Raw genomic sequence first — 17232 nt, 5'->3', positions numbered from 1 at the left:
GTTTACAACTTGCATAGTTCCCATTTCTGTATAGCTGTATATCTCAGATTCTGTAAAGTTATTTATTTCATATTCTGTATAGTTTTTCATATTTATATCCTGTTCATATCCTGTACATAGCTTGTACTCACTACAGCCTGTACATACTTATAGTTATAGAATATTCACAACATACTTCATACCGTGTACATTATAACATACCATAATAGACCCATTTCTGTAATATACTCACATATCTATATTATTGCTAATATATATTGTAATATATCTATATCACTAAAGCACTTCTGGATGGATGCAAACTGCATTTCGTTGCCCTGTACCTGTGCATGTGCAATGACAATAAAGTTGAATTCTATTCTATTCTATTCTACCGATTTGCGTTGGTATAGGTTTATATTAACAACACCTATAGCTTTATATTGTTAAATAGTAATTATAAGAGACTGGCGAAATGCTAATGTAATGTACTGCATTACTTTAAAGAAAGGTTTTCTGTGTAATAAAATACTTGAGTAACAACCCCAACACTGATCACAAAAAAGAGAGGAAATACCTCCAACCAAATGAAAATCAATGGAAGCATCAATAAGAGAATCGATAAGAAATTAAATCAATAAGTAAATTTGGTAAGTAAGTAAGTTTGGTGAAGATGAGCTGTTACCTGCAGCTCAGTATTGAGTCTAGGCATCGAAGCAGCTCGGCCCTGGTTTTCCAGACCGGAGCCAGTGAATGGAATTCTACTGCTCACACTGGTCTCCATCTTCTTCATCTCTACCGACTCCTGAGCATACAAATACAAACAAAACCCTGCCTCATCAGCATGCAATGATGACATTTGGAGGTGCATTAAGCAATTTGGACTCAATTTGAGAAGACTACTGGAACTCTCTGGACCCGCTGTGTCTCTATAACACCACAATTAGCTAATGGTCTCTTAGCAACAGAGTCCACTAATCACTGACATCAACAATTGATGTTACTAGCAGAGCACAGACTCTACCCGCTACTACTCTGTAGCTTAATTATACCCACTGTGTCATTAACAACAATCAACAACAAACAACGATTGTTGTCTGAGGTTGCACACTGCTCCTTTAATTCAGTATTGAGATAACAGACACCATGACACAATGGTTTAAAGATAGGCTAGACTTGTACTATTTGTAATATAATTCTACCCACTATGCTGTTCTCACTGAGAGTAAAGCAAAAGTGAATTATTTGTGAATGAAAACAATCATCTATACACGGATTACAAGATTATAAGTTAAAGTAAGAAGAGCAGAACCTAGTGAATATGACATGAGCACAGCTGTATTATTAATAAAAATAGTCAAATAGTAAGGATACTATGTGAAGTCTTGCTTTGACATGAATTACCATATTTAATCAAATTGATGTAATCATTTTATAGCAAACATTATTCTATATGGCCATGCTTTTTCTACTGTTTATCTGGGTTTGGGTCTGAGCAGAGAAGCCCAGACTTCCCTTACCACGGCCACCTCATCTTGGGGGGATACTGAGTTGTGCCCAAGCTAGCTGAGAGACATAACTCGAGCAAGTCCTGTCCAGGAGACTGCCTAGAGCTTTCCTAAAATTACTCAACTAGTCAGTTGAGTTCTAGACAGATGTCTGAACCACGTCAAATTGGTTCCTTTCAATGTGGACAAAAAGTGGCTCTACTCCTGATCAAGCTCCTCAGCCTGTCTTTAAGAGGACAGCCAGCATCCAAAAGAAGCTTATTTCTGCCACTTGTGCCACGATCTTTGGAATATATTGTAAACAATGAAATATTTTCACAGCTCATGTTGAACATGCATCCGTATGTTTTACCTGATTGATGGCAGTGTCTGAAGTGTCCTCAGATGGGCCCCGGGACATCGTTCTCTTATTCTTAGCCCATGGCACTTCTTTGGGTTTATCAATCACCCAGGAAGATGATGGCTTGATGGTGTGATCTTGACTTGGCCTGTGTGTAATAATCACAGTTCAGTTTAACTTTTACAAGATCAGCGGTTCCTGTTGTCATTGAAGTCTCAAGTATTCAAAACTAGCTGTAAAACTATTGTAGGATATCTGACACATTGATCAATTAGCATTATTTCTTGTTAATTAAACAGCTATATTATACAACAGCTATAACTCCACTATAATTTCCCATTGTCTTTCAGGCCTTTTAGTCAACTGGGTCATTTCATATTCTTTAAGTGGTAAAAGCAATCAGATTTTTAGAAGATTTCCTGAAGATGAGATCACAGATCTCACATCCAAAAACTTCCTTTACATCTAACTTTAAGATTTAATTTTTTTGCAAGAACCAGGTCTCAAATAAGAAAGTTGGTCTGCAATGCACCATTTGTACTTTGAAGAACTGACACACACTCACAGGTAAACCGGATTTACTTACTTCTAATAATATATCAATGTGATTTTGGTGATCTGAAAACCTATAATGCTTTTTCTTATTACACTAGGGGATGCTCATAACAAACGTGGCAGAAGTTTAAAAAGCTGAGGAATACACATAAGGTTACATCAAAATTTGTATGGTGGGTTAACAGCTCCGGCTTCACAATGGGTTACAGAGCTGAGTATGATGCTGTAGTATGATGCTAAACGAATGCTAAAACACAACAAACAGCCCTTTGCTCATCAGTAAAATGTCTTCTTGCATTTGTCAGTACACTAAGACAGTACATTAGTTTATTTAGATAAGTAGCTATAGCTATTAGACAATAGCTACTTAAAATAAGTAGCTATTGTCTATGCAGCCATTAATTTTACTGGCAAATACCTCCTAGAGGCAAAGAAGGTACTGGAGTAAAAAGAATGTGCACATAAAAGTATTACATTTATTTCAGTTTTGATTTTCTCTCCACTATGACCTTTACACAATTTTATAGAAGACTGGCATAGCAGAATAAACTCTGCAGGGCCACTGCAACATAAATGCATGCAGTTATGAAAGAAGTAATCAGATCTTTTATCTAAGTTTAAGACCCAACCCATCAAAAATAGCCAGAAAATTCAAATTTTTTGGAACTGAGATGTTTAATAACCTTTATAACAAAACCTACATTTTTTGCTATATCTTGTTGTTTACTATATAATTTGATGATATAGTTATGATATATTTTTGTATCGCATTTGTGACACTGGGCATTTTTGGCAATGTTATGTTAACAACAATGTTAATTTCACACAAAAAAAATATTTTTTCCCATTACATTATAGCATTAAAATTATGGCAAGTATTGATCATGTTGATTAGATAGAAGTCTCAGAAACTCATGTATCAAATATGAAACAAAGGGCATTATAGGGTTAAGCAGCACAACTCCATCTATCATTCATCCATCTATCTGCTTATTCAATATAGGATCACAACACACCACAAGCAGAATATAAAAAAGAATCTGTTATGCGTTTTTCCTGAAGTATTGAACTTACAGAGTGCCTCCATTGTTGAGGGAGTTGGAGCTAGGTCTGGTCTGTGGCTGAGACTTGGCATGGGATTTAGACTGGTACCTAAGCATGCTGGGAGGCTCCACACTGTTTAACATCTTAGGGAGGTCTTTCTCCTGTATGTGAGTCAGAGGCAGCAATGGCTTAAATAGAGCCCCGACCTTGCACTGTGGAGGAGAGATGGATGGCAACATGCTGAAGAAATCCAGAGGCAGCAGGCAGAATATTGCTGGACCCAGGTCTGACAACAGGCGCTCAGGGCTAGTTGGATGTGGAGACTTAGGCCAGAATATTCTTTGCTTGTAGTCATGCTTGTTTGCCATATATCTATGTGCATGTGGGAGTGTGGAAACATGCACGAGTAGAGTAGGCGTGCAAAGTTGCTGATAAACATCTGTCAGCAGCCAAATTCCACCAATTCATGTCTGACTGAAACTGACAAGAGTGTCATTAAGTATTTAACATCCACTAGGTTACTGGTGACCCCTCAAAAGTTAGGGTTAAGGTTACCATTTCCCCTATTTAGAACATGTCTGTCCCTTTTCTATAGAATTTCTGCCCACTTGGCACACTCAGAAGGTTCAGAAGGTTTTTACGGATAAATTAATGCCAAAATGTATGAGAATTTACTCGACCCTGGCCGCAGATAGGTTGATGTTAGCCTTGTAACTGTTAAAAGATTAATACAACAACAGCAAGTAACAACTCTCCTGGTACTTCTATATTAAAAATAATAAATTGGGAAAACAGATGATAGCTTTTGCAAATTACCAGTGAATTACTAGTGAACACAAAGTATCTTCTGTGCATGTGTGTTTACATGCAGCATACATTCAAAGTGTGTAAGTTTGCAAGCATGTATGTGGACCCATGCATCTAGATTTGAACTCCATCCATTGTGTGTGTACTTCCTTGCATGTCTGCATATGTAATGAGGGTGTTGTACCTGGGAGCCCAAAGCACTCTGTTGCTGCTGCAGTCTCCTAGCTCGATTCTGCTTATAGTAGTCAAAGATCATCAAGGCTGCATAAACCTTCCCTACTGTGAGCTCATTGGCTGAGGAGGTGAGAAGAAATTATTTAAGAAATGACAAGACATAAAAAGAAGTAGTAACTGACTCATTCCTTCTTATTTCAATGCATCTCTGTGCACTGCATGTCTCCCTAATGGTTTAAAGAAAAGGGAATTCTTATGGTGAACAAGTTTGTTAATTTACAGTAAGTAACTAAAAAAAAAGAAAAGCAGAACAATTACCTCTGAGTCAAAATGCCTTTTTGTAGTTGCAGTATCTAGTGATCACATCTTGGCAAAGGTGGCAACAAAATCAACTGTAAAGTTAAGTCTTGGATGGCCACATGCACACAGTAACTCACACTATAGGGTGGTTTAGGGATACTTTTTGGGTGAAAAAGCTTTCACAGCTGCTGTGCATCTACTTTTTATGGCAGTATATTTAAGGACCAGCTGTGGACCAGCTGAAGTCTGTCCTCCATCCCTTGGAAAGCCATCCTCTCTTCCCTTGAGGAGTCAGTAGTTCACAGCTGGTTATAAGCCTTTGTCACTCTCATAGCCCACCACTTCCTATGGATTCATTGACTTAACTGCAAATTGCCTACCTGCCCACTCTCCACTGAAAACCTGCCACTCACCACAGATCTCCACCTGCTAATTGGTACCTACTCCTAAGCCTTGTTTGCCCGTTGCCTTTTTTAATTAAACCATCCTCTCTTCCCTTGAGGAGTCAGTAGTTCACAGCTGGTTATAAGCCTTTGTCACTCTCATAGCCCACCACTTCCTATGGATTCATTGACTTAACTGCAAATTGCCTACCTGCCCACTCTCCACTGAAAACCTGCCACTCACCACAGATCTCCACCTGCTAATTGGTACCTACTCCTAAGCCTTGTTTGCCCGTTGCCTTTTTTAATTAAACCTATACTTGATTGTAGTCACTGTCTGCACCTTGGGTCAGAAATTTTTAAAGTCATGATGACCAGTGTTGGTCAAATTGCTTGAAAAAAAATTACTAATTACTGATTACTTCACCAACAAATAAATGTTGTTAATTCACTAATTACTTATTTTCAAAAGTAATTAGTTACTTTATTACTTAGTTACTTTTTAAAAACACGACACACAACCTGAATACTTAACAATGTAATAGACCTTTCAGCCCAATTCTATTTTTTCTGCATGATCCATCATATAAAATTGCTAGTCAGAGTATTAATACTATAGTGTACTAAAGAGTATTATGAATATAATATGAATATAGTATTATGAAAGGACACCAGAGTCTGGGAATGGTACTATAATGTTCAATTAAAAGTCAATTAATTATTAATTATTAATTAATTTTCTCTTTAGCATCAACTCTAAGTGCCACAATTTTAAAAAAAGAAAAAGACTACTTTTTTATGTATGTCATCTATAGATGAATAGAAAATTAAAATTCTGATAATTTGCTTACGTTTATGTGGCGTGACCAACAGGTCCATGGTCTTTTGGGAAAGGTTGGGCCACACTGTGGACAATTCCTTTTTTAACTCTGCATCACATAATCGCTGGGCTACCATTCCTACAAGTACAAAATCAAGAGAGATTAAAAGAGACTCAACCTCTTGTCATAATAGTGATAACCTTAACCTTAACATAATAATTCTAACTGACACACATCAAAAACTATTTATTTTTCCCCCCACAACTGTCCTTTTTGCTTTGCTCCAAAGATAAGGTTAGGATTAGGGTTAACATTGAAGATTACTTAGACCATTTTGGGTCTACACAGTGTTATCAGTGTATAATTATGTGCCTCTAACCTGACGCCAACTTGATCTCCAGTGCTGTGCGAATCAGTGCCATCAGAGTGGAGGTAAAGTGAACTGTGTTGTCATCAGCAATAGGCATATTCATTTTGACGAGGCGCTGAGGGTTAGACAAAGAGACATTAGGTCACTGATCATAACAAACTGTTTAATAAAAACATAAATTTCACCCAGAGAAATCAGTCTGTGTGCTGAAGTGATCCTATCCCCTCAAATGATTCAGGTTCTTTGCTAAATTTGGTTTATTATGTGCAAGTTTCTCTAGATTGATGAAATGCTCCAGAGATATATTTCAGCACACAAAAAGCCTTCTCTACGAGAATATACAGGAGACAAACTAGACATTGACATACACTGCTACTAGCTACAGTATGCACTATGTTGCAAGTCAAAGGGCACTGGTGCAAGACTGACATTGACCGAAAAAAAGGCGAGAGAAGGCATGTAACACATAACCATGAAGGTGCTTCAACAGTCGCAGGAGCTCGACTCTGTGGTTGCCATCGCAGCAATCATCAGTTTGGAGTTGAGAAGCTGAGTATGCTCTACATGTACAGTGGATACTAGCATCAAAGAGTTAATTCCACCAAGCTTGATCAGACTTAGCAGGAAGACTTGGTTCATACAGCATTAATGGAACCACTATTTGCATAAAGGATGCTATGGGATTGTTGCTGTAAGAGTTGAGCTCCCCTGAACACAAAAAGCATTCACCTACATGTGCTATCAGTGGCAGTGCAGAGAATAAGAAGACCAGAGTCAGAATGAAACGGGGATGGAGAACTGAGGGCCAAACATATACACACACTCAGGCCTTTTTACACATGGCCACACACTCACTTTAGCAAATGTACACACACAATCATAGGCTGCACAATCAGCTGGAAAGAAAAAATCCTTAACTCAAACCACTCTAACAATAACAGAAGTCATTGACCTATTAAAGATTTACCTGTAGCAACATATCTTTTGTCTTTTATGCAATGAAATAAATATTTTTTGCAGAAAAATAACCATTTGAAAATGGTATTTGTTCAGCAGAGCCGCTCCAATGCTTTTCAGCACATTAGGTCATGTTCAATCCTTCTTGCATTTAGCAGTTAATAGAGCTGTAATTTTTTATGGCTAATTATAACATGAGTTTTTTTTACATTTATTTTTAGGCATAACAAACTTTTTGAGGTAGTAGGTATAAGTACAATCCAGGGAGTGTTAAAATTGTTTCACTATCTCCGCGTCCCCTTTTTATTGCAGAGCTGGTCTCAAAGGCAAAGCTTACAAGCTAAAAAAAAGCATAAACCTAAATCTAAAGGCAGAGCATTTTCAAGTTTTGAAGAATCTTGAAAAAAAAAGCATTCCAGTGTATCATTAAAGAAACGGTATATTAATGCGCAAAAGGTCCATCCATCCAGAAAAGTGGCAAACAGTTAAAAACTAGAAAAAGTTGCATTTCCTGCGAAAATGCTGTGTGAATGCCTTGTAGTGGAATCTGAAAACAGCAGAATAAGGAGAACTATCTGTTGAAAACACTGTGTAGAAGCTGAACTGTTTGCTGAAAACTGCTTTATTTAAAAGGGTACACTGAACAGTGTCACTAAAGCAGAGTGCATTCAAGCAGAGCAGAAGTGTGCTAACAGCCACAAGTAGCATTCAAACCTGCACCAACAGATCTCACAGCAGCTGTTCATCTCACTGAACCATAGCAGTTCTTGTGTCAACGAGAGATATGATGAGAGAAAAAATATGCAGGGGGCCGAAGAAGCTGAATTGTTGTGAAAAGAGGTGAAGAAGCAGAACTGTATGCTAGAAACAGGTGAAAATGCTGAAATAGTGCTGAAAAGAGGTGAAAAAGCTAAAATTCTTCTGAAAGAGCAGAAGAGGCTGAAATTTTTTCAGCTACTCATTGAGCCAAACTGGTTCTCACGTAACTGAAAAAAGGTGAAAAAGCTGAAAATTCTGATACAAAAAAAAAAAAAAAGCAGAAGAGGCTGAGATTTGTGCTGATAAGAGGTGAAAACGCTGAACTTTCAGCTGAAAAGAGGCAGAACAACCAAAATCATAAAACGTTGCAGAATTGTAATAAATTAGCAATATAAATTGCAGGACTGTGATAGTGTATTAATTTGTAGTGAAAAAAAAAACCTGTGGAACAAGGTGGAATTGAACCCAAGACGTTTGGGCTGCAGACCCGTGTCATAACCAATTGTGCCACCTGGAACAGGGGCGGGGGGCTCAGAAAACAGAGTGATGAGCAGTCAGAATTAGATCGCGGTGAGAGGCGAAAAATGCTGTTTTTTGGTGTTACAAAACGTTGTGTAACTCAGAACGTAGGTGGGATAGAGGCATAATTCTTGTACTGGGTGAATCAGCAGACTTTGGTGTACTTTCACTGTGACAGAGGTACATAGGTCTTTGTACCTCCATCGCGGAGATATGACCAGAGAAGACACGGCTTCATTTCCAGAGTTTGAAAACTGAGAGGACAGATTTCTAACTCTAACTCTAAGTCCATATCAACGATAGCAACCCATGCAAATCCTCATAATTCATACAAAAGTTAAAAATTAATTTAAGGGAAACGGTAGAACTTATGGAAAAGCTGAATTAGACAATAGTAGCAGAAGGACAGGAGAATAGTTTAAAGGTGGAATGGTGGTTCTAGGTGAAAGTATGTGGAAGTAGTTAAGCTTCAAAAACATGCCACTTAGAGCATTTTCTGGGATGTGTGCCATTCACTTCAATGGGAGCTGGAAAGAGCAGAGCTGACAGAAACTGTAAAAATTTGAATGGTGATAATGGCATAAAAACTGGGGGACTAGTTAAGCGGCAAAAAAAGTACGGAAGCAACTAGAAAAATAAAAATAAAGAATAAAGAGAAACAGGATCTCAATAGTGTGAATGCCTGTGAGGCATTCACACAACAAGGTAAGTGGTAAGTGGTGAGAGATGTTAATTTCATTTTTTGTTTACATGGTTATGCATTTGCACGCTCTTATAATTGGAGCGAGAAGTAACTAACAAAGCTTCACTGAATTCAACTGTGCTGGCTGCCTGGCTCATTATTCTGACAAATACAAACTGTAACCTTTTAGAGTTATTGTAGAGCATAAAAGATTCCAGACTCTTTAAAGTGCCTACAACCTTTGCCTAGTACTGTACAACCATTATGAATGTAATGTAACATTTGTAAATGGCACACTACATTTTGTCCATTTTTGCATATCTACCTGAGGTGAGTTTTAACTGGAATAAAATAGGAAAACAGAAAATAAAAAAAGAAAGTAGTGATTTCTAAATTGACTTTGACTTGTATTTCATTGCAGACAATATGAACACAAAATATTTTACGTTTTGGTTGGTCAGTTTCATTTCATTTGTAAATATACATCCTTACCTGTCACTCAGACCTGCAACACATTCCAAAAAAGGTTGGGACAGGAGCAATTTAGGGCTAGTAATAAGGTAAATTGGCTAAATAATGATGTGATTTGAAACAGGTGATATCAACAGGTGATTGTAATTATGATTTGGTACAAAAGCAGCATCCAAGAAAGGTCCTTTAGGAGTAAAGGTGGGGCGAGGATCGCCAATTTACTAACAAATACAGGAAAAAATTATTGAAATGTGTAAAAAAAAAAAAATATCTCAGAATTTTTTTATGGTCATTTTGCTCCAACATGAGTCCCACTCTGTTATGTGCCTTTTCTGTTATTAGTTTACTCAGACTGTCTTTGGTAATAATTGTGACATTGGTGAAGATTAAAAAGTTTGAGTAATTGAGTAATCAATACAGAAATCCTGCTGGAAATTCCTGTTCAATGTCTTTAAACCTTATAAACAAGTTGACCACAGTGTAAAGATTTCCTCAAATGTAACTTAGTCACTGTATATGACTACACTGTTTGCATTTGCCCCTGTGTTAACATGCAAATTTCATTATTTAGATTGGCTATCCGGATAAAGATAATGTGATCAGCTAGAAATAGTGTAGAGGTTAAATCAAGGTTTAGCACCTCTAATATTCTAACACAAAAAGAAAGAAACAAACACACACAGACACATGCACACAACAGATATTTCCACACAGTGAACAGACTGAGATGATATGACAGAAAAATGAGAGAAAAAAAATGGGCAGTACAGACAGAACCACAGAGTCAAAAGCACATATACAAAACATTTCTTCCACAGAAAAGCAGCAGAAGCTAGACATACCCCCACACACACACACACACCTGGACATACATAATTGCACACACATACGCACACGCACGCACGCACGCACGCAAAACTCACTGCTCCACAAAATAAAACCCAAACTAGGGTATACCACTGAAAGGAAATAGTGATGCAACGGAGTAATTTCCCTCCATATACATTATATATCTTAATCAAGCATTCTTTATTAAGGGCTATGTTCTTATAATTAGGGATGGGTATTAACCCAAAGCAGCAGATACTATTAGCAAAACCGTAAGACAGAAAAGATGAGTGACTTACACTCAAAATATCAGAGCACTAGCAAAACAAAGAAATGTGGGAATAGTGCAGAGCAAAGACATTGGCTTGAGTTCACGCCAATGGAAAAAAGATTGTTGAGAAGGGGGAAGAAAGTGGCGGAAGAGGAGGGTCTACCTTGTAGGCGACTCTTGGCGGACATTTCTTTCCCAAACCTAAGGGTGGGGACATGTGGAGCAGCATCTGATACATATCGAGGTACTTGATACGGCCACTTCACAGGGTAGGAAATCAAAACATAAATAGAATGCAAACAGAGATGGATGGGAAGTTAGAGAAGGGGAAAATAAATAAAAAGAAATCAACAAAACAGCAGAATAATGGAAAGGAAAAACAGAAATCTGTTGTTAATAGATTTCCTTGAGTGAGATGGAAGGTATATGCCATCCTCGGCCACTGTGTCAGGGCGCAGGGATGGATGCATCGCTATGGAGCTCAGGATTCCTGAGAGGAAACATGGAATGGTAAAGAGTGAGTCAGGGGAGGAGGGGAGAAAAATGGGACAATGTTCAGACCCACACAGGATGCTGATGAAAGGGAAGAGAGATGAGAGCAGTATAATGGGGATGTCTGCCACAGCATGCTTGCAGACATCTCACTGGTACTACAACCAGGGTGTACGGAGACAAAGGTTTCAATGCCAGCCTGAAATCTGCTGTGGTTGCTCAGAGCCTAACTTTCACGAGGCAGACATGTACAAAAAAGATCACATTGTTCTTGCTGATTTTGATTTGCCATAACTGAATTGAATTTAAGACTTTTGAAGGCTCAGTTTGTAGAGTAAATTGCAGTCTGCAGTTAAAACATTACAGACAGAAGAAAGTCTTATGGCAGGCAGCATGTTGGAATAGTGCCGCAGCTTTGAAAACTTTGTTTCCACTCCAGGATCATCAAAGCCAGACAGTTTGAAGGGGCAAGTGCTAGTGTAAAGGCGATTTCATTGGTGCACAGCCATTCAGTTAAAATTCTCTTGGCATAGAGGTACACAAAGCACCCTAGTGACGAAAATGTCTGGTATTTGCAAACCTTGTATGCTACCCTATTAGGGCAGTTCTTCCCTAAGCCAAGGGGGGGTGAGATAATGCGTAACAAATTGTACATATCCTTATAGGAAATCCGTCCGCTGCGGAAAAGAACAAGCACATAAATAAACAACCGTTCAGGACAGCTTCCAAAATAAAACAAAACAAAACAAAACAATAAACAAAAAAACAAAATCCCCAATAATTATCAGAGGGCTGACTGCAAACAACAAGGTACAGGAATGAGGCCTTGTTCAGTCACCGTAGTCACAAACAGGGGAGAGAGGAGTAAGGCTAGAGAGTTTTTTCCTTCACTTTACTGTGTATTCTGTTCTCTGGGGCCAGATGAAGGCTTGAACATACCACGCAGCTGGGTCGTACTCAGCCCAAACCCGGATAAACTCATCGAGGTGATGAGGCCCCAGGATGGACGAGTCTCTGGTCAGATACTCAAAGTTATCCATTATGACAGCCACAAACAGGTTCAGCATCTAGAAGACAGACATAAGGTAGTTAGACCTGTTGTTTTGAAATATTAAAAATAACAGACATGTATTTTTATGTTTTATGATATTCTAATAAAAGCTAACACTAAATTCTAGGATTTCACAGATAAAATGTTATCTAACTAGACAAGATACTGATGTAAACATGTTGAAATACAGGGAGTGCAGAATTATTAGGCAAATGAGTATTTTGTCCACATCATCCTCTTCATGCATGTTGTCTTACTCCAAGCTGTATAGGCTTGAAAGCCTACTACCAATTAAGCATATTAGGTGATGTGCATCTCTGTAATGAGAAGGGGTGTGGTCTAATGACATCAACACCCTATATCAGGTGTGCATAATTATTAGGCAACTTCCTTTCCTTTGGCAAAATGGGTCAAAAGAAGGACTTGACAGGCTCAGAAAAGTCAAAAATAGTGAGATATCTTGCAAAGGGATGCAGCAGTCTCAAAATTGCAAAGCTTCTGAAGCGTGATCATCGAACAATCAAGCGTTTCATTCAAAATAGTCAACAGGGTCGCAAGAAGCGTGTGGAAAAACCAAGGCGCAAAATAACTGCCCATGAACTGAGAAAAGTCAAGCGTGCAGCTGCCAAGATGCCACTTGCCACCAGTTTGGCCATATTTCAGAGCTGCAACATCACTGGAGTGCCCAAAAGCACAAGGTGTGCAATACTCAGAGACATGGCCAAGGTAAGAAAGGCTGAAAGACGACCACCACTGAACAAGACACACAAGCTGAAACGTCAAGACTGGGCCAAGAAATATCTCAAGACTGGTTTTTCTAAGGTTCTATGGACTGATGAAATGAGAGTGAGTCTTGATGGGCCAGATGGATGGGCCCGTGGCTGGATTGGTAAAGGGCAGAGAGCTCCAGTCCGACTCAGACGCCAGCAAGGTGGAGGTGGAGTACTGGTTTGGGCTGGTATCATCAAAGATGAGCTTGTGGGGCCTTTTCGGGTTGAGGATGGAGTCAAGCTCAACTCCCAGTCCTACTGCCAGTTTCTGGAAGACACCTTCTTCAAGCAGTGGTACAGGAAGAAGTCTGCATCCTTCAAGCAAAACATGATTTTCATGCAGGACAATGCTCCATCACACGCGTCCAAGTACTCCACAGCGTGGCTGGCAAGAAAGGGTATAAAAGAAGAAAAACTAATGACATGGCCACCTTGTTCACCTGATCTGAACCCCATTGAGAACCTGTGGTCCATCATCAAATGTGAGATTTACAAGGAGGGAAAACAGTACACCTCTCTGAACAGTGTCTGGGAGGCTGTGGTTGCTGCTGCACGCAATGTCGATGGTGAACAGATCAAAACACTGACAGAATCCATGGATGGCAGGCTTTTGAGTGTCCTTGCAAAGAAAGGTGGCTATATTGGTCGCTGATTTGTTTTTGTTTTGTTTTTGAATGTCAGAAATGTATATTTGTGAATGTGGAGATGTTATATTGGTTTCACTGGTAAAAATAAATAATTGAAATGGGTATATATTTGTTTTTTGTTAAGTTGCCTAATAATTATGCACAGTAATAGTCACCTGCACACACAGATATCCCCCTAAAATAGCTAAAACTAAAAACAAACTAAAAACTACTTCCAAAAACATTCAGCTTTGATATTAATGAGTTTTTTGGGTTCATTGAGAACATGGTTGTTGTTCAATAATAAAATTATTCCTCAAAAATACAACTTGCCTAATAATTCTGCACTTCCTATAGTTCTTCACAGTATTATCGATGTTAAGCAAACAAAAACACTTAATTGTAATTGCAAACATGTGTAAACATGCCCACAGTTCCCTTTAGAATATATTTATCTACATTTAAAAACTGCTTCAAAAAAAGCTTAATACCGTTGTTTCGACTGTTTTTAATTCAATAACTTTAATGCCACCTCTATGCATTCTGTGGATTCTGATTTATTCTTGTTTCCATTTTTTAAGAACCTTTTCTTATATTTTGATTATGACTTTTCACTTTCATTGTTTTTATGCTGTCTTAATGTTTTATTACAAATGGAACAGCAGTTTATAATGAAGTTTATAATGCTAAAAACACAGAGGACATACATCTTAACCTCCTAAGACCTGAACTCTTCCACAGCATGCATTTTTAATTTCTCTTTGATATTTGGGCTGATTAGGACCCGATTAATGTAAAAACAAAGAATTACCAGATTTTTTTTTTTACCAGATTTTTTTTCTAAGAAAAATGAGAGCCACATATGAGGATATTCGTTTAAAATTTCAGTATAACAGTAGCAGTATAATGTTCTCGTAAGTAGATATCAGGCCCTTGTAGAGCAAAATTGAGTATATGTTGGTCTAAATAACCCTAAATGTGATGTCCACATATGAGGACGCCAGGTCCTAGGAGGGTCAATATTATATTTTAGCAATATAACTGTTGCTACTTTAAAAATATATGCTGTATTTTGTATTTTTAAGTGGCTTGAAAACACACATTTTTAAGTATCATGTATTGATTACACATACTGGATCTGGCATGTATGTAAAAAATTAAACAGCTGGAATACTGGATGTGTATCTTCTCAGGGAGCAAAAATCCTGTACTAACAAAAACTCATTAACAAGTGTTGATTTATTCATTCATTAAAAATTTGAGGAAATGACCAGTAATGATCATTACTCTGTCCCAAATATATGTGTGATGACTAACTAGCACATGTGTATTTCTGACTAGGTGGCTTAAAGATGGGCAGCTGCGAGGTTTTACAGTAAGTTTTATATTTACTCTGTGTTGTGATCAGCAATTTAGACGTAAATATTATAAAAAAGCAGAAGTAAGAGTTAGTTAAACTCTTTGGCCAATAGTTAAACAATCAAATGTGTCAGCTGCAATGGCGACATTTAGGCTTCAGTACTGACCAGGAAAGAGCAGAGAAAAATGAAAGAGACAAAGTAGAAATAGGCAAAATCGCTGCCACACTCTTTTCCGTGGGTCCCTGATCGCTCATCACATGTACGGTGACTCAAGCATGATAACATGATCTCATGCCAAGCCTCTCCAGTTGCACTCCTGATCCATTATAGAGAGAGAAGAGGAAAGAGAGAAACAGAAATGGTTAGAATAAAGTCATTGACAACACTGTGCATCACCCCAATTCAGCTTCAACAAACTTAAAATTTATTGTGAAGCACTTTGATGTACACTAATCTTTTACATGTGCTATTGAAAAACAAATTTTAACTTGACTTGACTTAAAATAACATGGTTGATTTTTGACTATTTTCGGTGAAGGAAGATCAGTCTGATGCTAATATGTCTTGCAGAAAAAGTACAGTGTGTTTCTTATTAAAGCGCGATATATATATATATATATATATATACACACATACACACACACACACACACACACACACAAACACACAGTGGCTTGCAAAAGTATTCGGCCCCCTTGAACTTTCCCACATTTTGTCACATTACAGCCACAAACATGAATCAATTTTATTGGAATTCCACGTGAAAGACCAATACAAAGTGGTGTACACGTGAGAAGTGGAACGAAAATCATACATGATTCCAAACATTTTTTACAAATAAATAACTGCAAAGTGGGGTGTGCGTAATTATTCAGCCCCCTTTGGTCTGAGTGTAGTCAGTTGCCCATAGACATTGCCTGATGAGTGCTAATGACTAAATAGAGTCTACCTATGTGTAATCAGAATCAGAATCAGAATCAGAAAGGGGTTTATTGCCAAATGTTGAGCAGGTTTACAACATTAGGAAATTGCTGCGGTGCTTCAGTGCAAACATAGTGTCATAAAGATATAAAAATAAGAATAAGAATTAAAAGTGCTACGTAGAAAGATATGTGCATGAGATATACATGAGATATATACATGGGAATAAGAATTAAGAGTGCTATGTAGAAAGATATATACATTAGTGCAGGTGGTGATCAGTGCCAAACATGGAATGATGCAGTGACACAGCGTAGGGTCATGTGATAGTGGCGGGGACAGTCATATGGTTATTGTTCATGTGTCCAACAGCAGAGGGGAAGAAACTGTTCTTATGGCGAGAGGTTCTGGTGCGAATGGACCGGAGCCTCCTGCCTGAGGGGAGCAGGTCAAACAGACTGTGTCCAGGGTGAGAAGGGTCAGCTGAGATCCGAGCTGCACGCCGCAATGTCCTGGAGGTGTACAGGTCCTGCAGGGATGGGAGTCTGCAGCCAATCACCTTCTCAGCAGAGCGCACAACACGCTGCAGTCTCTGTTTGTCCCTGATAGTGGCTCCAGCGTACCACACGGTGATGGAGGAGGTGAGGATGGACTCGATGATAGCAGTGTAGAACTGCATCATCGTCCGTGTTGGCAGGTTGAATTTCTTCAGCTGCCTCAGGAAGTACATCCTCTGCTGGGCTTTCTTGATGACGGAGGTGATGGTGGGCTCCCACTTCAGGTCCTGGGTGATGGTGGTACCCAGGAAGCGGAATGAGTCCACAGAGGTGATGGGGGTGTCAGTCAGGATGATGGGGGGGAGTGGGGCTGTGTGCTTCCTGAAGTCCACAATAATCTCCACTGTCTTCTGGGCATTCAGCACCAGGTTGTTGTGGCTGCACCAGGACACCAGACGTTCAACCTCCCTCCTGTAGACAGACTCATCCCCGTCCGAGATGAGTCCAATAACGGTGGTGTCATCTGCAAACTTGATTAGCTTGACAGACTGGTGGGTGGAGGTGCAGCAGTTGGTGTACAGGGAGAAGAGCAGAGGAGAAAGAACACAGCCCTGAGGGGAGCCGGTGCTGATGGTCCGGGAGTCCGAGACATTCTTTCCCAGCCTCACATGCTGCTTCCTGTCCGTCAGGAAGTCAGTGATCCACCGGCAGATGGGATCAGGCACATTCATCTGGGAAAGCTTGCC

General features: G+C 38.9%; 1 protein-coding gene and 1 long non-coding RNA gene across 17 annotated transcripts in view; one reads left to right on the top strand and one right to left on the bottom strand.

Moving 5' to 3' along the window:
• Window positions 1-17232, bottom strand: part of cacna1ba (calcium channel, voltage-dependent, N type, alpha 1B subunit, a) — a 332183-nt gene that overhangs the window by 57860 nt on the left and 257091 nt on the right. For 14 of the 16 annotated variants that reach the window (XM_040019432.1, XM_040019434.1, XM_040019438.1 and 11 more), the window contains 9 exons: window positions 15234-15384; window positions 12200-12327; window positions 11841-11937; window positions 6291-6396; window positions 5942-6049; window positions 4418-4527; window positions 3457-3638; window positions 1840-1975; window positions 665-784 (listed from right to left, as the gene is read on the bottom strand). In XM_040019432.1, the coding sequence (XP_039875366.1) occupies window positions 665-784; window positions 1840-1975; window positions 3457-3638; window positions 4418-4527; window positions 5942-6049; window positions 6291-6396; window positions 11841-11937; window positions 12200-12327; window positions 15234-15384 (1138 nt within the window). The remainder of the gene's footprint in view (window positions 1-664; window positions 785-1839; window positions 1976-3456; window positions 3639-4417; window positions 4528-5941; window positions 6050-6290; window positions 6397-11840; window positions 11938-12199; window positions 12328-15233; window positions 15385-17232) is intronic. The other 2 variants (XM_040019440.1, XM_040019441.1) reach the window with 2 other exon arrangements.
• On the top strand, window positions 7865-8481 carry LOC120726112. Its single transcript, XR_005694278.1, has 2 exons — window positions 7865-8139; window positions 8307-8481. It is a non-coding gene; the product is annotated as an uncharacterized LOC120726112 (long non-coding RNA).

The sequence above is a fragment of the Simochromis diagramma genome, unplaced genomic scaffold (genome assembly GCF_900408965.1).
Source record: "Simochromis diagramma unplaced genomic scaffold, fSimDia1.1 OVJJ01000822.1, whole genome shotgun sequence".
NCBI classification, from domain to species: domain Eukaryota; kingdom Metazoa; phylum Chordata; class Actinopteri; order Cichliformes; family Cichlidae; genus Simochromis; species Simochromis diagramma.
This window is presented reverse-complemented; position numbering and strand designations above follow the sequence as displayed.